Source organism: Caretta caretta, chromosome 6 (assembly GCF_965140235.1).
Source record: "Caretta caretta isolate rCarCar2 chromosome 6, rCarCar1.hap1, whole genome shotgun sequence".
Classification (NCBI taxonomy): domain Eukaryota; kingdom Metazoa; phylum Chordata; order Testudines; family Cheloniidae; genus Caretta; species Caretta caretta.
The window spans coordinates 81,736,681-81,753,549 of record NC_134211.1 but is presented as its reverse complement, the minus strand read 5'-3'; the positions used below and the strand labels follow the sequence as shown (position 1 = coordinate 81,753,549).

The window sequence follows — 16,869 nt, the reverse complement described above, 5'->3', positions numbered from 1 at the left end:
CCGTCTTGACACGGATCACCTAGAGCAAGATGCCGGTCGCCATACTACCTATGCCACTCACCCTCCTGCAGATCATTTTCTAGGCTCAGGTCCCGGTCGCCCACATCGTGGGAGCGCTCCCTGTTGCGTCTCTGGTCCCCTCAATACTGTTACTGATCACCTTCCTCCAGCGTCAGTCCCTAACAGCAATGGCCAGCAAGCAGACCCAGGCGTTGACGGCCCCACCGTGGTCACCAGAAGGGGATTTCTCTGGCACGGAAGCCCAGTTCAGCCCCTCATCGAGTATGCACCAGTGTGAATGAGCACCTGAGGCTGCGTTGGTGGTGCTGAGCCCGTGGCTGGCGCAGTGGCCTTATTGGGGTGCATGGAGAATGCCAATTGTGGCAATGCCTCCTACTCACCTCTCATTGGCTGTTGCCTCGGAGCAGCAGCTGGTGGCACCAGCGGCACTGGGATCAGTGCACAAGGCATTCCAGATGATTGGAGTAGAGGGAAGGGCATCCATCCCTTCCACTCCGTGGGGGAAGATGCCCTGGAACCTCCCCTGACGGTGCAATAATTGTCCTCATCCCCAGATGATATGTTTGCGGACCCTCGAGGGCAAGCCCGCCGGGCGATTTCAAGAATATCAGGCCCTGCTGTGTCAGGTGGCCAAGAACTTGGGCCTGGAGGTAGAGGAAAAGGATGAGCAGACGGACACCTTGTTTAACGACCTGTCAGCCTCTGCACCAATGCGTGTTGCACTACCGGTGCATGACAGTGCCCTTAAGGGTCTCTGGCAAACTCCATCCTCCTCCTTCCCACCTCAAAGAGGGCTGAAAACAAGTACTTTGTCCCAGCCAAGGGATTCGAGTACCTCTATACTACCCTCCCCCGGGCTAGCTGGTGGTCTCTGCGGCCAATGAAAGAGGCAAACGGGCATACCAACTCGACTCCCAAAAATAGAGGCCAAATGGTTGGATCTGTTTGGGAGAAAGATATGTTCGACGGCCAGTTTGCAGTTCCGGGTGGTGAACCATCAGGCCCTCTTGGGCCGTTACAACTTACGGGACTCCATCCATAAGTTCAAGGAGTCCCTTCCACAGGGGTTGGCTCAAGAATTTGTCATCTTGGTGGAGGAGGGCACTGCGGCTGCCAGGTGCTCCCTCCAGATGGCATGGGATACAGCGGACTCGGCAGCCAGGGTGGTCGCATTGGTGGTGGTGATGAGGCACAGCTCCTGGCTTCACACTGAAAGTCTCTCCCAGGAGATGCAGACGTCCATCCAGGACCTCACATTTGATAGGAACAGTCCCTCTTCAGAGCAGACTGATGTGAGACTGCATGGTCTGAAGGACACCAAAGCCATCCTTCGCTCACTGGGAATGCATACACTGCAGCCTACAAGGAAGCAGTTCCGGCCGCCCCCGCTGCCTAAGCCTTGGCAGTCTCGCCAGGGGCCTGCAAGAAGGGATGGAGATGCTAGTTTCAGCTGCATCACCCCTCTGCCTCCCACTCACCTGCGCAGCCTGGTCTGGCAAAACACTCTTGGGGGCCAGAAGCGCTCGTTTTGAGGGTGCGGTCAAGAGTGATGCCCCCTGTCCAGGATCCACCCCACTCTTTCCTCAACTGTCTGAGCCCCTTCTGTTCGATCTGGTCCCAAGTCACCGTGTACCCTTGGGTGCTGGGCATAGTGTCACCAGTGGCCGCTTACCTCAGACGTTGAAGGGTCCAGGTCTTCCCATACCTCAACGACTGGCTCATCAAGGACAGGTCCTGGAACCAGGTGCAGAGAAGCCTCGGTGTGGTGCGTTCCACCTGCCATGACCTGGGTCTGTTGATAAAAGAGAAAAAATCCACCTTAAGACTCCTCCAATGGATAGAGTTCATTAGAGCAGTTCTCGACTCCATGCAAGCCAGAGCCTTCCTCCCGGAGGCGCCTTTTCAGGCCATGTCTGATCTGATATCCCATGTGAGGAGCTGCCCGCTCACCACAGCTCTCATCTGCCTGCGGTTGTTTAGGCCACGTGGCCATCTGTACTTGTGTGGTCGGTCATGCCCAGCTCCACCTCTGGCTTCTGCAAGCGTGGCTGGCATAGGTCTACACCCCCAACAGAGTGATCTAGACTGGGTGGTCAGGCTGCCAGATCACATTCTATAGTCCCTGGATTGGTGGTTGGAGGCTGAGCCAGTATTTCAGGGAGTCCCCTTCGCGACCCTGTCCTGTCATTGACCCTGGTCTCCGATGCTTCAGATGTGGGCTGGGGAGCCCACCTGGGTGGGGTGAGCTGAACACCCAGGGCCAATGGATGCAGGACGATCTGGCCTTCCACATCAACATCAGGGAGCTCAGAGCAGTTCTCCTGGCCTGCCAGGCCTTCTTGCCCCACCTGAGGAGCAAGGCGGTGCAGGGATTCACGGACAATACTTTAGGGGGGAGGGATGGCTCAGTGGTTTGAGCATTGGCCTGCTAAACCCAGGCTTGTGAGTTCAATCCTTTAGGGGGCCATTTAGGGATCTGAGGCAAAATTTGGGGATTGGTCCTGCATTGAGCAGGGGGTTGGACTAGATGACCTCCTGAGGTCCCTTCCAACCCTGATATTCTATGTTCTATGATCACATCAACAGACAAGGTGGAGCCAGGCTGTCAGCCCTAAACCAAGAAGCTCTAACCTTTGGCACTTCTGTGTGCTGCATGCTATTCATCTGCTAGCCGCACGCTTGCCCAACACTAAGAATGTGCTAGCAGATCACCTCAGCAGAATCTTCTCGTATCTCCATGAGTGGTCGCTCCATCCGGAGGTGGCCAGTATGCTCGTCCGGAAGTGGGGGGATTCCCCAGGTGTACTTGTTTGTGTCCCACCAGAACACAAAATGCCATGTGTTGTGTTTGTTCCAGGGGATGGACAGGAGTCCCCTGTTGGATGCTTTCCTATTTCCATGGTTAGGGGCCGTGATGTACACCTTCCCGCTAGTGCTATTGATCCACAGAGTCCTAGTGAAAATCAAGCAGGACAGTGCGAGGGTTATTGTGATAGCTCCCTAGTGACCTCACCAGCAGTGGTTCGGCATGCCGCTGGACCTTTCAGTAGCCAAGCCACTGCGATTCCCTCTCTGGCTAGACCTGCTGTCTCAGAATCACGGCAGTCTTCTGCACCTGAACCTGGAGGCGCTGTACTTCACTGTGTGGCCGATGCATGGCTAAATACAAATGAGTGGGAATGCTTGACCCGAGTGCAACAGATCTTGCTGGGTAGCAGAAAGCCCTTCACCAGAGCAACCTATCGGGCAAAATGGAAAAGGTTTATGTGCTAGGCCTTGGATCGGCATGTCCAGGCCAAGTAGGCCTCCCTGCAGGTGATCTATCTCCTGCACCTCAAGCTCCAAGGCTTGGCATTGTTGTTAGTCAGGGTCCACCTGGCTGCTGTTTCAACTTTCCATCCTCTGTTCCAAGGCAGGTCAATCTTCGCTCGTGGCATGACAGCCCAATTCCTTAAAGGTCTGGAGAATCTTTACCTGGGATCCGATCGCTCCCTAGGATTTGAACCTCGTGCTGTCGAGGCTCATGGAATCTCCATTTGAGCCTCTGGCTTTCTGCTCTCTTCTTCTCTCTCCTAGAAGGTGGCATTCCTGGTGGAAATTACGTCCACTTGCAGAGTGTCTGAGCTCAGAGCTCTTACGTCGGGACCTCCCTATACGGTGTTCTACAAAGACATGGTCCAGTGCGGGCACACCCGGCATTCCTGCCCAAGGTAGTTTCCCAGTTTCATACCAGCCAGGTCATTTTCTTATCGGTCTTCTTTCCAAAGCCACATAGTTATGAAGAGGAGCACAGGTTGCAAGCTCTGTATGTCCAGAAGGCACTGGCCTTTTATATCAACAGGACATGGCCTTTCCACAAGTCAACGCAACAGTTCGTTGCTGTAGCAGACAGGATGAAAGGTTGCCCAGTTTCTGCTCAGAGCATATCTTCTGGATCACAGCCTGCCTCTGATACTGCAATGACCTCACAAGTGTGCCTCCACCAACAATAGTCAAAGAGCACTCAACTAGAGCACAGGCGTCATCAGCGGGCTTCTTGGCTCAGGTGCTGATCCAAGAGATCTGTAGAGCTGCTACCTGGTCATCTGTCTACAGGTTTGCATTCCATTATGCGCGGACCCAGCAGGCCCAGGACGATGCTGGCTTCGGTGGGGCAGTGCTACAAGCTGCAAAACTGTCAACTCCTAGCCCACCTCCATTGGCACTGCTTGTGAGTCACCAAGAATGGAACCTACATGAGCAAGTACTTGAAGAAAAAACGGTTACCTACCTTTTGTAACTGTTCTTTGAGATGTGTTGTTTATGTCCATTCCATTACCCGCCCACCTGCCTCTGTCGGAGTCACCGGCAAGAAGGAACTGAGAAGGGCGTAGGGTTGGTGGCGCCTGATATACCGACACATGAGCGCGGCACTCAAGGGAGCGCCACTGCAGACCCTATGGATACTGCTAAGGCAAAAATCTCCGTCAACCATGCACATGGGCGTGCACACACTTAGAATGGAATGGACATGAGCAATACATCTCGAAGAACAACAGTTACGAAAGCTAGATAACCATTTTTTAATTCTTTGAGAACGGATATTTGGTTCCAGGGAGCTGTTACTGAATATCCTGGTGTTTGGCAAGAGGTTTGTTTGAGCCTTTATTGCTTCCGTTTTCTTTCTCTCCTTCAGAAAGATCCAAATGTTGAGTGAGGTTTTAGTAGATGAATAAAGAGGTAGTGGGTTAGGGTTATTTCTATCATCGGCCCTTGAAGGATCTTACAGTGGTATTGGGATATTACACTCTTTTACTTACTTGGCAGGATAAACTTCTTTGAGACAACTAGGGAGAAAATTGAACAATGGAATATACATTTTATATGTAGAAAACTATACGTTTTTGTTCTGTTGTACAATAAAAATATATAATAAGCTGTTTGGTTTTGCTTTATCCTGGAAAAGTCAATTTTTTATATATTTTTAAAAATGAACAGGCGTTGTGTCAGATTGAGAGGAAATGCCCTGATGCAAATCTATGTGCCCGCATTGGCACATGGAGTGCAGTAGACTTCACAATGTAGGCAATATGTTGATTATAACTAACATTTCCACAAATTCTGCCTCTTATAGATCTGAAACTAAAGGATTAAATATGACTGTTTAATAAGTAAGAATGACCTTTATTGCATGGCTGGCCCCTCCTTGAAATTCAATTCTTTGGGACGCTAAGTTATAAATAAAGTTTGGCCTTCCTCTTTGCTGCTCACTGGGAATGCAGTTATGACCCACAAGTCATCTAGGCAATGAATCTCAAAGTGTCAGATTAGACAGTCTCTCTTCCCCCCCCCCCCCCCCCCCTTTTTTTTTTTTTTTTTTGGTATGGCCACGTCTTCAGGCACTTCTGCCTTGCTTGAAAGTATGTTATGTGCTTGGAGTTCATTTTTTCACATTTCTTTAAAAGACCTACAAGTCTGACTTCTGAATTCTCTCTAGAACAGTATTCCTCTTAGTTCTTTACCCTATGATTTATAGGGTGATATAATAGAACAACTGTTAAAGTGGAATGGGCTCAAGATATCAGTTGCTGTTGGAGAGTAAAAGTGATGGCATTCCTTAATATTGTATTCTTGACAGATTAGTTTAGTTTTCCCCACATACAAGTTAATGGAACTTATTTAAACAATATTAGTAAAAAATAGTGATTTCTTATTTTTTATTTCATAAAGTTTAAAAAAAAATTACAACTGTCTTCCTTTAAGAAAAATCAAGTTTCTACTAACCAGTTTTGTTATACTAAATTAATGGACATTAAATATAGTTGAATAGAGAATTAGAATGAATCTTTTTCTTAAGTGCTCTTTGTTAGAGCTATTTAGAATCCTCTGAGGAATAAGGGAGTTAATTAGCCAGAGCAGGTCAGCTGCTGTAATGTAAAAAAATAAAATAAAATAAAATAGTTGGCATTACTTTGAATAGCCTTTAAGGGATGCTATCTGAATAATGGCAATTTGCCAACTTTGTACCAGAAAAAAGACTAAGTGGTATGTACGAAGGTCCTAATATGTGCAACAATATGAGACTTTTTGATATTGGTAAAATCAAGTTCAGCACTTCCAAGAACATTTGTAACTGTTTACTGTTGTTCTGCTGATCATCAATGAGGTTGTGGAATGTGGATTTGTAAAGGATACCATCTGAGTCTAGCATTAGGCTCATTAAGCAGATGACCACACCACTCATCTCTCAGAAAAATTGTGTGGGGTATAAAAATATTTAAGTGAAATCATCGCTTCCATCTGCGGTCTTTAAATTTGGCAGAGTAAAATGAGCAACACTAATGTGTATCTCCTTGCATTTCAGAAGAAACCAAAGACACAGAGGTTCCGACAGTACCTCAGAATAGTCAACTGACCTGGAAGCAAGGCAGGCAATTATTAAGACAGTAAGTAATATAGTTGAGTATCTATATTTGTAGTCAGTTGGTTTTTTTTCTGGCTCTTTAGAAATTATTTACATATTTGCACTTTGCCTTGAAAATTCATGTCGTCAAGATGGGCAAATATTGGTTCAGTAGGCGAGACTATGTAGACTGCATTTTTCTTTGAAGCAGTACCAGCAGAGAAAATCCTTGGCTGTGTCACTGCTTTAAACCCTGGGAATTGAAATGAGAAGCAAACCACAGGTGGAACACATGGATTTTGGGTAGAGGGGGTCCTTTCAGTAGATTATATGGTAGTCATTTAGCTTCCCATCTCCTCTCTTTAGTATTATCAATTGAGTTTTTTTATTTTATTTTTCAGCAACGAGCCCTAGTTTCTTTCTCTTTCTCATAAATGTCTTTTTCTCTTCTTTCTCTTTTCACAACCAATCTAGGTATCTTCAGGAAGTAGGTTACACGGACACAATATTGGATGTACGGTCCCAGCGGGTAAGGTCTTTACTTGGCCTCTCCGGTTCAGAACCAAATGGCTCAGTGGAGACAAAGAACTTAGAACAGATCCTTAATGGAGGTGAATCTCCTTCATCAAAGCAAAAGGGACAGGAAATCAAAAGGTAGGCGAAGAGATGTAAAATTGTGATATGCTTGATTGTTGGCTAACGTACCCTACTTATATTATTAATATGCTATTTCACTTACTAGATTCAGACAACAATGTTATGTAAGTAGTGAGAAACCAGTTAGGCTCATATAAGCTTCAGATCCTATGTTTTTTTTCTGGTCAGTGGCACGTTAGTCAGTTATATCATCCAAATATTGCAGCTATGTGAGTGCACAAGAACCTGAAAGTAAACTGATTAACATATAAGGAGTCTATAAGCATAGCTAACAATCACTAATCATATTTTTCAGATATATCAGCTTGTACTGTGAAAATAAATAGTGCATTATGTGAAAATTAGATTTTTGTTTCAGCTTTAATAATTTAAGTTGGTGTTAACATAAAGAATTGTTTTTACATTCTGCCATACATGTTGAGTGGTGCTTTTCTCTTTGAGTCATCCCATAGATTTTAGATGGACAAAGTTTTCCTGGAATTTTTTATTGACTTTTAAAAACTTGTAGAAGTTAAATAGTAGAGTTATATTTGACTTAAACCCCTAAATCCCTTCACTGTAAGTCAGCTAGTAAATTTGACCACTGTAGGCTTTTTGTTTTGTTTTTTGTTTTTTTGTAGGAACTCTGGTGATGTTCTTGAAACATTTAATTTCTTAGAAAATGCAGATGATAGTGATGAAGAAGAAGAGAATGACATGATAGAAGATATTGCAGAAGGAAAAGAAAAGCATCGGATAAATAAAAAACACAAAGTAAAGAGCTTTTACTATTGCCTTTTGATCATGTACATCTGACATTGAAAGCAGTGCTTATAAAATATAGCCTGGTGGAAGCCCATGTTTCAAATAGACATGAATAAATTACACTGAAATAGGTACCCTTCTTTATCAGTGTGACAAGTAAGTGAACATGTGATATCAGCACGTTTTGGTGTATCTCCTATAATAGTGTTTTTTCATCTTCAAAATGTTTTACAAACATGAGGTAATTAGTGCTCACAACATCCTTGTGAGTAGATGTGAGTATAATAACTTAAGATTGCTATCAAAGTGTTACTCTGTTTTTGGTTTGCTGCCAGCGCTTAGAGATGGAATAATTTTGTATTTCATTCCTCCTCTCAGACGTAGCTTTTTAGAGCTTCCTCTCTTTTTGCCATTTTTAAAATTGTATGTTAATATCTGGCTTGGTGACCTTGTGGTCGTGTTTTCTGTGTAGATCCAAGTATATTTCCTATTCTCAGTCTCACTATCTCAGCCAGCTAGGAGTAATACAAAGGCAGTATACTCTGCCCTGTTAGGGATGATTACTTGATTTAGCAAGAACTCTCATCTGATCATGGAGCTGCAGTGATGAGCTCCCAAGAATCTCATCTGCTTCTCAGTTTGGTGGTTATTTATTTGTTTTGTGGGGTCTATATAATGGAGGGTGCTGTGTAAGAAAGGGTGTATCCTGAAGAAGTTCTGGAAAAGCAGGGGTTATTTGCAAGGAGAAGAAACTAAATGCTTTAAGGTGGGCTGGGGAGAACATTCCATCAGAGATACAGGTTTTATGCCAGACTTGCAGATAGAGATGTTTTTTCTCCCATCCCTAATGTTCCTGTGAAGTTGCTCCTTCTGTATAGGACCTTGCTGTTTCTTCCTGAAACTTCCACTTGTCATTTAGTTAATGTTGGATTAGTTTACTTGAGTGTATGATCATTACAGTGGAGAGCTTGATGATCTTTTTTTGGTCACTGAAGCACTTTTCATCATGATGGCCCTCTGGCTGCATTGTATCTTGGTTTTTTTTTAATAGCTGGGAGGTCAGTGCTTTGACTTCAGGTAAACGGAGCCTCCTACCCTGCCTTGTCAGGAACTTGGATTTTGTTTAAATTCTGGAGGAACTGAAATAACACTATGAGTAGTTGTACACACTTTGCACTTCAAAATATTCTTCCCTTGCAAAAAAAAAAAGTCCTTTTTTACATTACCTGTCCCATTCCTAACTGATATTTTAGATGAGTTTCTTCTTACTGGCAGAAAACTTGTCTGCCTGTATTCTTAAAATACAGAATATATATTTTGTTATCCACTTGCAGATTGGTAATGAAGGTTTAGCTGCAGACCTTACAGATGACCCTGATACTGAAGAAGCTCTGAAAGAATTTGATTTTTTAGTAACAGCAGAAGATGGAGAAGGTGCTGGAGAAGCAAGAAGTTCAGGGGATGGGACAGAATGGGGTAAGAAGCTAATACTAACAGATGTTTAGCACTGTTCGAACACTCGTTCAAAACAGTACACTTATGAGCTATAATACGTACTGTTAAAGACAGAATGGATGTGTGGATGCTTGTGATGATTAGATGCTGGCAAAGTAGGAGATAATTAGGATGTTGGCTATTACAAATTTATCCTCACACACTGCAATGTTAACAATTAGACTGTGGTTAATTTATTTCAAATTTGGCTTTGTTTTGCTGTTGAGGACAGGGTTTTTTTCTATCTTCTATATTTTTTGCTGCTCCTAGTCTATATTCCTGACCACCTCTAAAATCCTTCTTTTGTATTTTGAGATCAATGTTTTGCTAAATTTAGATTTGGTTTTGGTCTGGAGCTTTAATTTGTGTTGAGGCCTGTGTTAAATTAATTTCTGTTATATGGACTAAAAGAATTATTAAATTTAAAACTATAATTACATTATTTCTTGTCCAGATTTTCAGAAGTTGACTGCTAATATAGTCTTTATTAATAGAATCAGAAAATTGATAATCTTTTTACTGCTAGTTCAGATTTTCTTTAGATAATGAAGTAAGATTGCTAAACAGTTCCATGTGATATAAAAAGCACTAAATGTCTCTCTGATGATGTTTGAAACTTGTGAGGTATTTTTTTTAAAGAAATGGGGAGTAAGGAAGAGTGAGGTTAATCTGGGCTCCAAATATCCATCAGTTATTGCCTAATTGAATGGGCTGTCTAGTTTTTAGTTGGTAAAAACACCTCATACTTAAACACAATTGACATTTTGCTGAGGTAAGGCCCAGGACTAAAGTAACAGTGTTCGAGGTAGGGATTGCAGAATTATGGCATATAGTATAGGGGCTGCTTGGGAAAGTTGACACAATACTTGTCTAATGTGCCATTCTTTTAGTGTGTGCTTTTCTTTTCATAAACACTAAAATTCACTGCATTTTTAGAAGAACAAAACACAACAATTAACTTATCAGATTTATTTCCTTAACCTCCTTACTACTAGATTTAGAATTTTATTTAATCTTATTGGTCTAAGTGCTTTACTTCTTGGTGGGCATTCTGCATTGTTGCTGCTTGAGGAGACAAGCTATCTAAACCCCTCATTATTTTAAACAGGAGAAAATAAAATGTCTTTATATGAAGTGATCTTAAAACTGTTGAATTTCTGTAGTCTGTTTAGGTATTGAACTGATATTTCAACTTGTTGGCCTGAAGTTTTACATCAATATGTAGTTGTACATTTGAATTATTTTATACCAAGATAAAACAGATCCTTTATTGCAGCACAAAGCTAAAGACCAAACATCAAGTGCACATGGTCGGTATTCTGTGTAATTTCTTGGAATGTAGCATTTTAACTTTCTGACATGATGTACCTTAGTCCCAAATTATTGGATTATGTTGTACATTATGGAACCTTTGCAACCCCTTCGTACAACAGCTTTTTTATCTCAGACATTTTATTAGTCTTGTTAACTGGTGCTGTATTTTAAAGATATTCTAATTTGGTACTCCATTTTTGTAGTGTTTTTGCCCATAACATTATATAAGGATTATAACTTTAGTCTTCCCTTTAATCCAGAAACATGTATCTGCTGTTTTTGGATTAAATGCAGTTCCTTTTTATTTAACTGGAATCATTGAGGATTGTTTAATCCTGAGCTCTTGGGATTGAATAAACATACATTTTCTTTAATGGTTTAAAATATTCGAGATTTCCACTTAGTTTTATTTTGCACAAAGGTTAAGGTTATAAAGGTTAAATTCCTCGTGGCATATCAGAATTGGATACAGTATTCCAAATGTGGTCCCACTTTAGTACTGTCTATGACTATAAACTACCACGAACATATTTACCTTTTTGTCTTATAAATACCTTGCATAACCTTATTAATTTTTTTTTTTAAGATAGTCCCTGAAGCCTCCCCAGTCTCCACAGTGATTCTGCTGGGAGTCCATAGTGATTCCTAGGGATTCCAAGGTTTTTTTTCACTCCCAAATATTATGTAAAACAGTGCCATCTCTTCCTTTATTTGTCTTGTCTATTTCTTCTAAACAATCTGCTTCAGCACCAATCTGAGGCACATTTCCGTTTTGCCTGTTTAAATCATTCTTTTCCTTTGCACAAATGCTTCTGCCTATTTTTCCTTTAAGCGTCTTACATTTGCATATAGAATAGGCTAATTATACATTATATTTATAGGTTCTATTCTGTGTATGGGTCAAATTATGAAGTTTAACTTGACTTTTATGGAAGCTCATTTCCATTTCCATTCGTCCTAGTTTTTATGCAGCCTTAATTTTTTTTGCTGATTGTTTTGCTTTTATCCCCATCCTCCTTGCTGCTTTAATTTGTTAGCCTCATAGCTTCCTTTATTCTTTTTGTTTTGTTGGTTGGACATGTACAAATCCAGTTGTTTTGTATGCCCTATGGATGTAAATTAATTTTTAATGTATAAAACTTATTTCTTTATTGTACTACTTTCTCAGATTTCTAATTTGTTTCCTGTGTGCAGGTCTCCAGACCTACAACCAGGTCTTGCTTTGCTGTCACTCCAGTTTTGAGTGGACATTTTAACTAACTTCCTTAGTAACTTTTTAAATTATTTTTATATTTCTCAGTATAGATTAACTCCAGAGATCCATAGCTTTTGACATGTGATTAACAAATTGGCAGCTATATTCAAGATATATCTTTCTCAAAGGAGACTTCTGAAAACCAACCATTGGCTTAATCTCCCTGTAGCAGTTTTTCATGAACATACTTGTATATTTGCAAACATTGTTTCCTTTTATTTGTGTGTTTAATCTTAGTTATCACATATTGGGGTTTGCAGCCCCCTTTCATGCAACAAATTTTCCTAACAGCTGACTTTCAAAACCATGAAAGATGAGAAAATTCAAACGATATTAAATGAAGAAGAATAAATTTCTCAGCCTTTAAAGGGATGGAGAGTGTCAGGCTAAAATATTTCCGCAAATTTCCTATAAGGAAAATAAGATTATAATAAAAATCTACCAAACGTTTTGTCCAATCAGAGATAAATGGAGAAATTAAATGTGCAAAACGTATTTATAAGATTCTTAAGGGGCATGTCATTATAATATCTAAATACCACAGGTACATGCATGAATATACCCCGTCCCTGTGAGATAAGGAACTATTCTCTATTTACAGAAGATAAACTGAGGCTCAGAGTTTAAACTTGCCACCTTAGGAAATCTGGACAGAGGCACGAACAGAACCCACATTTTATGAGTCCAAGTTTGGTATCTTAACCAAAAGACTATCCTTTCTGGTCAAAGCAGGACTGACTAGTGAACTAGTTACTTTAACTATCAAGATTTTCTGCACTATCTCAATGCTGGACTGTAATATTTTGATTACAAAAAGTAGTGCAGGGAATTGGTTGTATTTAAAACGATTAACAATCTACTGGTCTTCTGTTTTTAAAAATATTTTTTAAAATCCTAAATTTCAAATCCCCAAATGTTATCCCTGTCTTATGTGTAACTTGAATACTTTAATGTTGAGGAGACCTTTGAAAATTTGTGACATAAATTATTTATTAAAGATACTTCTTTTAAGCAAGTACTCTGCCCTACCTCTACCATGTACTACTGCTTTTGTACATTCATCTAACCCAGAAATGAGATGATAAATTTGTTATATCAGAATAATTCTGTGGAGACGCTGATATCATAAACATGATTAATTACAAGAATTAGCACTCCTCCCCTCCAAACTGCTTGGTTTTATGGGCGAGAAAATTGTTTTAACCAGAATACCTTCAATAATAATCAAGGAGAACACAAAAGATTTAAGAAAAACACAGGCCAAGTTCATTTGCTTTTTGTTTTATTTATTTTTTGTCAGCTTTACTTTATGTAAAAGTCCTTATTTCAAAATTACATTTACTTTAACTTAGCAGTAATTTTTCTTTCTTTCCCTAGTCACATATTTCCAATTAGGGATTTGTGAATGTTTAACAATAGCAGGGGTTTCCTTTTATTTAGCGGATACAAATTTGCTATGTTTCAAAAAAGAAATGATGAGCTTTAAAAAATATTTATATATTAGAGTCTTTGGTTTCTAATATTTGTAATTAAAGATCAGAATGAGGATGTCAAACTGTCTTCACTTTTGTGAATGTTCTTTATTAACCTTCATATAAATGTTGTATGTGAAATTGTGTGTCTTTCTGGTAACATTTATGCATCATGCCCTTTAATTGGTAAAGCCCTATCTTGTGCATGTAGGATTAGAGTGTGAGAGGATGCATGTGTTTGTTTTTTTAATGAACAAAATGACACTGACATACTCAGCTTGCACTTTCATGAGTTGTACAGCATGAAATATATTTATTTGCTTATTCAAAGCTGGCTGAATAATTCCTAACACTGGCTTTCTAAAGATGCAGTAATCTTAAGTACATTAGATACCTTTGTGTATTTAGTAGTGTCAATCAATTATTCAACACGAACAGCTATTTAAAGAAAAAACTCAAATTATTTTCTCATCGGTAACAAAAATTAGCATAAAATAATATTCAGACATAATTACAGTAAATAGTTCAGTGAAAACTGTATAGAATGGGATTAATACTTTGTAAACTGTAACTGACAAAACTGAGACTGCACCTTTAAAATATTTTCAAGTATAACCTAAGAACTTTTTATTGATGATTATGTTGAGCTATAACAGTCAATCACCCACAGCTTGCATTGCCAACTGCTGATTTTTTTTCTTTTAATAATATGCTGCATGTAGACAAAGATGACCTGTCCCCAACTGCTGAGGTTTGGGATGTAGACCAGGGACTAATAAGTAAACTGAAGGAACAGTACAAGAAGGAACGAAAGGGGAAGAAAGGGGTAAAGAGTAAGTGCAGATTCTGAATCTTGAAATGCAATTCGTTTTATCCATTTGGAGGACAGTTTTTTTTTTTCTTCTGCAAATTCTGTTTTTGTTTTTGCATTAAGTATTGTTTTCCATGATGGGGGCAACCAACTTTAACTTTCTATCTTCTAAATCTGATTATATAAGAAATACCTTGTGCCACTTGTGAGAATAGAAATGTGAAAACACTTATAAACATAAAAATCTAGGGTTAAATAGGAAAAGAGGAAAGTGCCTTGAAATCTAAGTACAGTGATAGATTTTGAACACTATTGGTTCTGGGAGTGCTGTCTCGCCTTTCCTGGACTTTAACAGAAGTAGGCTAAATTTCTCCATTTGTGTTTAAAAAAAAAAAAAAAAAGATTCTTGAATTGACTTTCCTTGAACCATGCTTTGAATCACAATTCAGTTACATTGTTGGGCCTATATTTGTGTCTGTCTGCTAGAAGGCAGCACGAGAATGAAAAAGATGCCTTTAATGTAAGGGAAAGCAAACATTTTTGTGGCTTACTCTACAATATATTTGTGCCTTGATGTTGACATTCATTCTTCCATTCAGTTAACATCTTCTGACATTTTAAAGAAAAATACTGCCATTAGGAAGGAGGAAAGGAGTAAATTCTGTCAGATGAAATGACTGATGAATAAGGCTTCCACTTAAAAATATGTAAAGTATTTAGAACTCCAGATTTTAATATTATGAATTATAAAATGAGATACATAATGCTACAGTGTATAGAATTCAATTTGTTATATAACGCTTATATAGACAAAGAGCTACATTAGTATTTGAGTTGCACTGGTGTAATTTGGGAGTAACTCAATTGAATGCAATGTTTTTACACTATTTTAATTCAGAGCTATATTTGGTCCAAAGTAATTTTACATGTGAGTTCAAAAATTTTTGTGAAGCACTTTTTAAGTTCTCTGTAAGTGATAAATATATATTTAAATTAGACTGTATATTTTTTTCTAACATATGTTCATAGATTTATAGATTGCAAAGCCAGAAGGGACCAATGTCTGGTCTACTGTGTAACACAGATCATAGAATCATAGACTTTAAGATCAGAAGGGACCGTTATGATCGTCTAGTCTGACGTCCTGCACAATGCAGGCCACAGAATTTCACCCACCCATTCCTGTAACAAACCCCTCACCTATGTCTGAGCTATTGAAATCCTCAAATCATGGTTTAAAGACTTCAAAGTGCAGAGAATCCGCCAGCAAGTGACCCGTGCCACACGCTGCAGAGGAAGATAAAAAAAAAAAACCCCAGAGCCTCTACCAATCTGCCCTGGAGGAAAATTCCTTCCCGACCCCAAATATGGTGGTCAGGTAAACCCTAAGCATGTGGGCAAGACTCACCAGCCAGACACCCAAGAAAGAATTCTCTGTAGTAACTCAGGTTCCACCCCATTTAACATCCCGTCACAGGCCATTGGGCATATTTACCGCTGTCATAAATATAAAGGGAAGGGTAAACCCCTTTGAAATCCCTCCTGGCCAGGGGAAAGCTCCTCTCACCTGTAAAGGGTTAAGAAGCTAAAGGTAACGTCACTGGCACCTGACCAAAATGACCAATGAGGAGACAAGATACTTTCAAAAGCTGGGAGGAGGGAGAGAAACAAAGGGTCTGTGGGTCTGTCTATAGTCTGTCTGTATGCTGGGTCTTTGCCGGGGATAGACCAGGAATGGAGTCTTAGAACTTTTAGTAAGTAATCTAGCTAGGTATGTGTTAGATTATGATTTCTTTAAATGGCTGAGAAAAGAATTGTGCTGAATAGAATAACTATTTCTGTCTTGTGTATCTTTTTTGTAACTTAAGGTTTTGCCTAGAGGGGTTCTCTATGTTTTTGAATCTAATTACCCTGTAAGATATCAACCATCCTGATTTTGCAGGGGGGATTTCTTCATTTCTATTTACTTCTATTTTTTATTAAAAGTCTTCTTGTAAAAAACTGAATGCTTTTTCATTGTTCTCAGATCCAAGGGTTTGGGTCTGTGGTCACCTATGCAAATTGGTGAGGCTTTTTATCCATCATTTCCCAGGAGAGGGGGGGTGCAAGTGTTGGGAGGATTGTTCATTGTTCTTAAGATCCAAGGGTCTGGGTCTGTAGTCACCTAGGCAAATTGGTGAGGCTTTTTACCAAACCTTGTCCAGAAAGTGGGGTGCAAGGTTTTGGGAAGTATTTTGGGGGGAAGGACGCATCCAAACAGCTCTTCCCCAGTAACCAGTATTAGTTTGGTGGTGGTAGCGACCAGTCCAAGGACAACGGGTGGAATATTTTGTACCTTGGGGGAAGTTTTGACCTAAGCTGGTAAAGATAAGCTTAGGAGGTTTTTCATGCAGGTCCCCACATCTGTACCCTAGAGTTCAGAGTGGGGGAGGAACCTTGACAACTGCTAATAGTCAAAGATCAATTAATTTCCAGAATTAGGCTATCCCATCATACCATCCCCTCCATAAACTTATCAAGCTTAGTCTTGAAGCCAGATATGTCTTTTGCCCTCATAGAACTTCCCTCAAAACAATTCCTAGAACATATCTTTTAGACAGACATCCAATCTTGATTTAAAAAATGTCTGTGACGGAGAATCCACCATGACCTCTGGTACATTGTTCCAATGGCTGGTTACTCTCACCATTAAAAATGTATGCCTTATTTCCAATGTGAA

General features: G+C 40.3%; 1 protein-coding gene across 8 annotated transcripts in view; it reads left to right on the top strand.

Annotated features, from left to right (window-relative positions):
• Nucleotides 1-16,869, top strand: part of STRN3 (striatin 3) — a 96,680-nt gene that overhangs the window by 46,208 nt on the left and 33,603 nt on the right. For 5 of the 8 annotated variants that reach the window (XM_048852388.2, XM_048852386.2, XM_048852385.2 and 2 more), the window contains exons 4-8: nt 6,365-6,446; nt 6,878-7,057; nt 7,681-7,813; nt 9,139-9,280; nt 14,062-14,172. In XM_048852388.2, coding sequence (XP_048708345.2) covers nt 6,365-6,446; nt 6,878-7,057; nt 7,681-7,813; nt 9,139-9,280; nt 14,062-14,172 — 648 coding nt within the window. The remainder of the gene's footprint in view (nt 1-6,364; nt 6,447-6,877; nt 7,058-7,680; nt 7,814-9,138; nt 9,281-14,061; nt 14,173-16,869) is intronic. The other 3 variants (XM_048852390.2, XM_048852389.2, XM_048852387.2) reach the window with 1 other exon arrangement.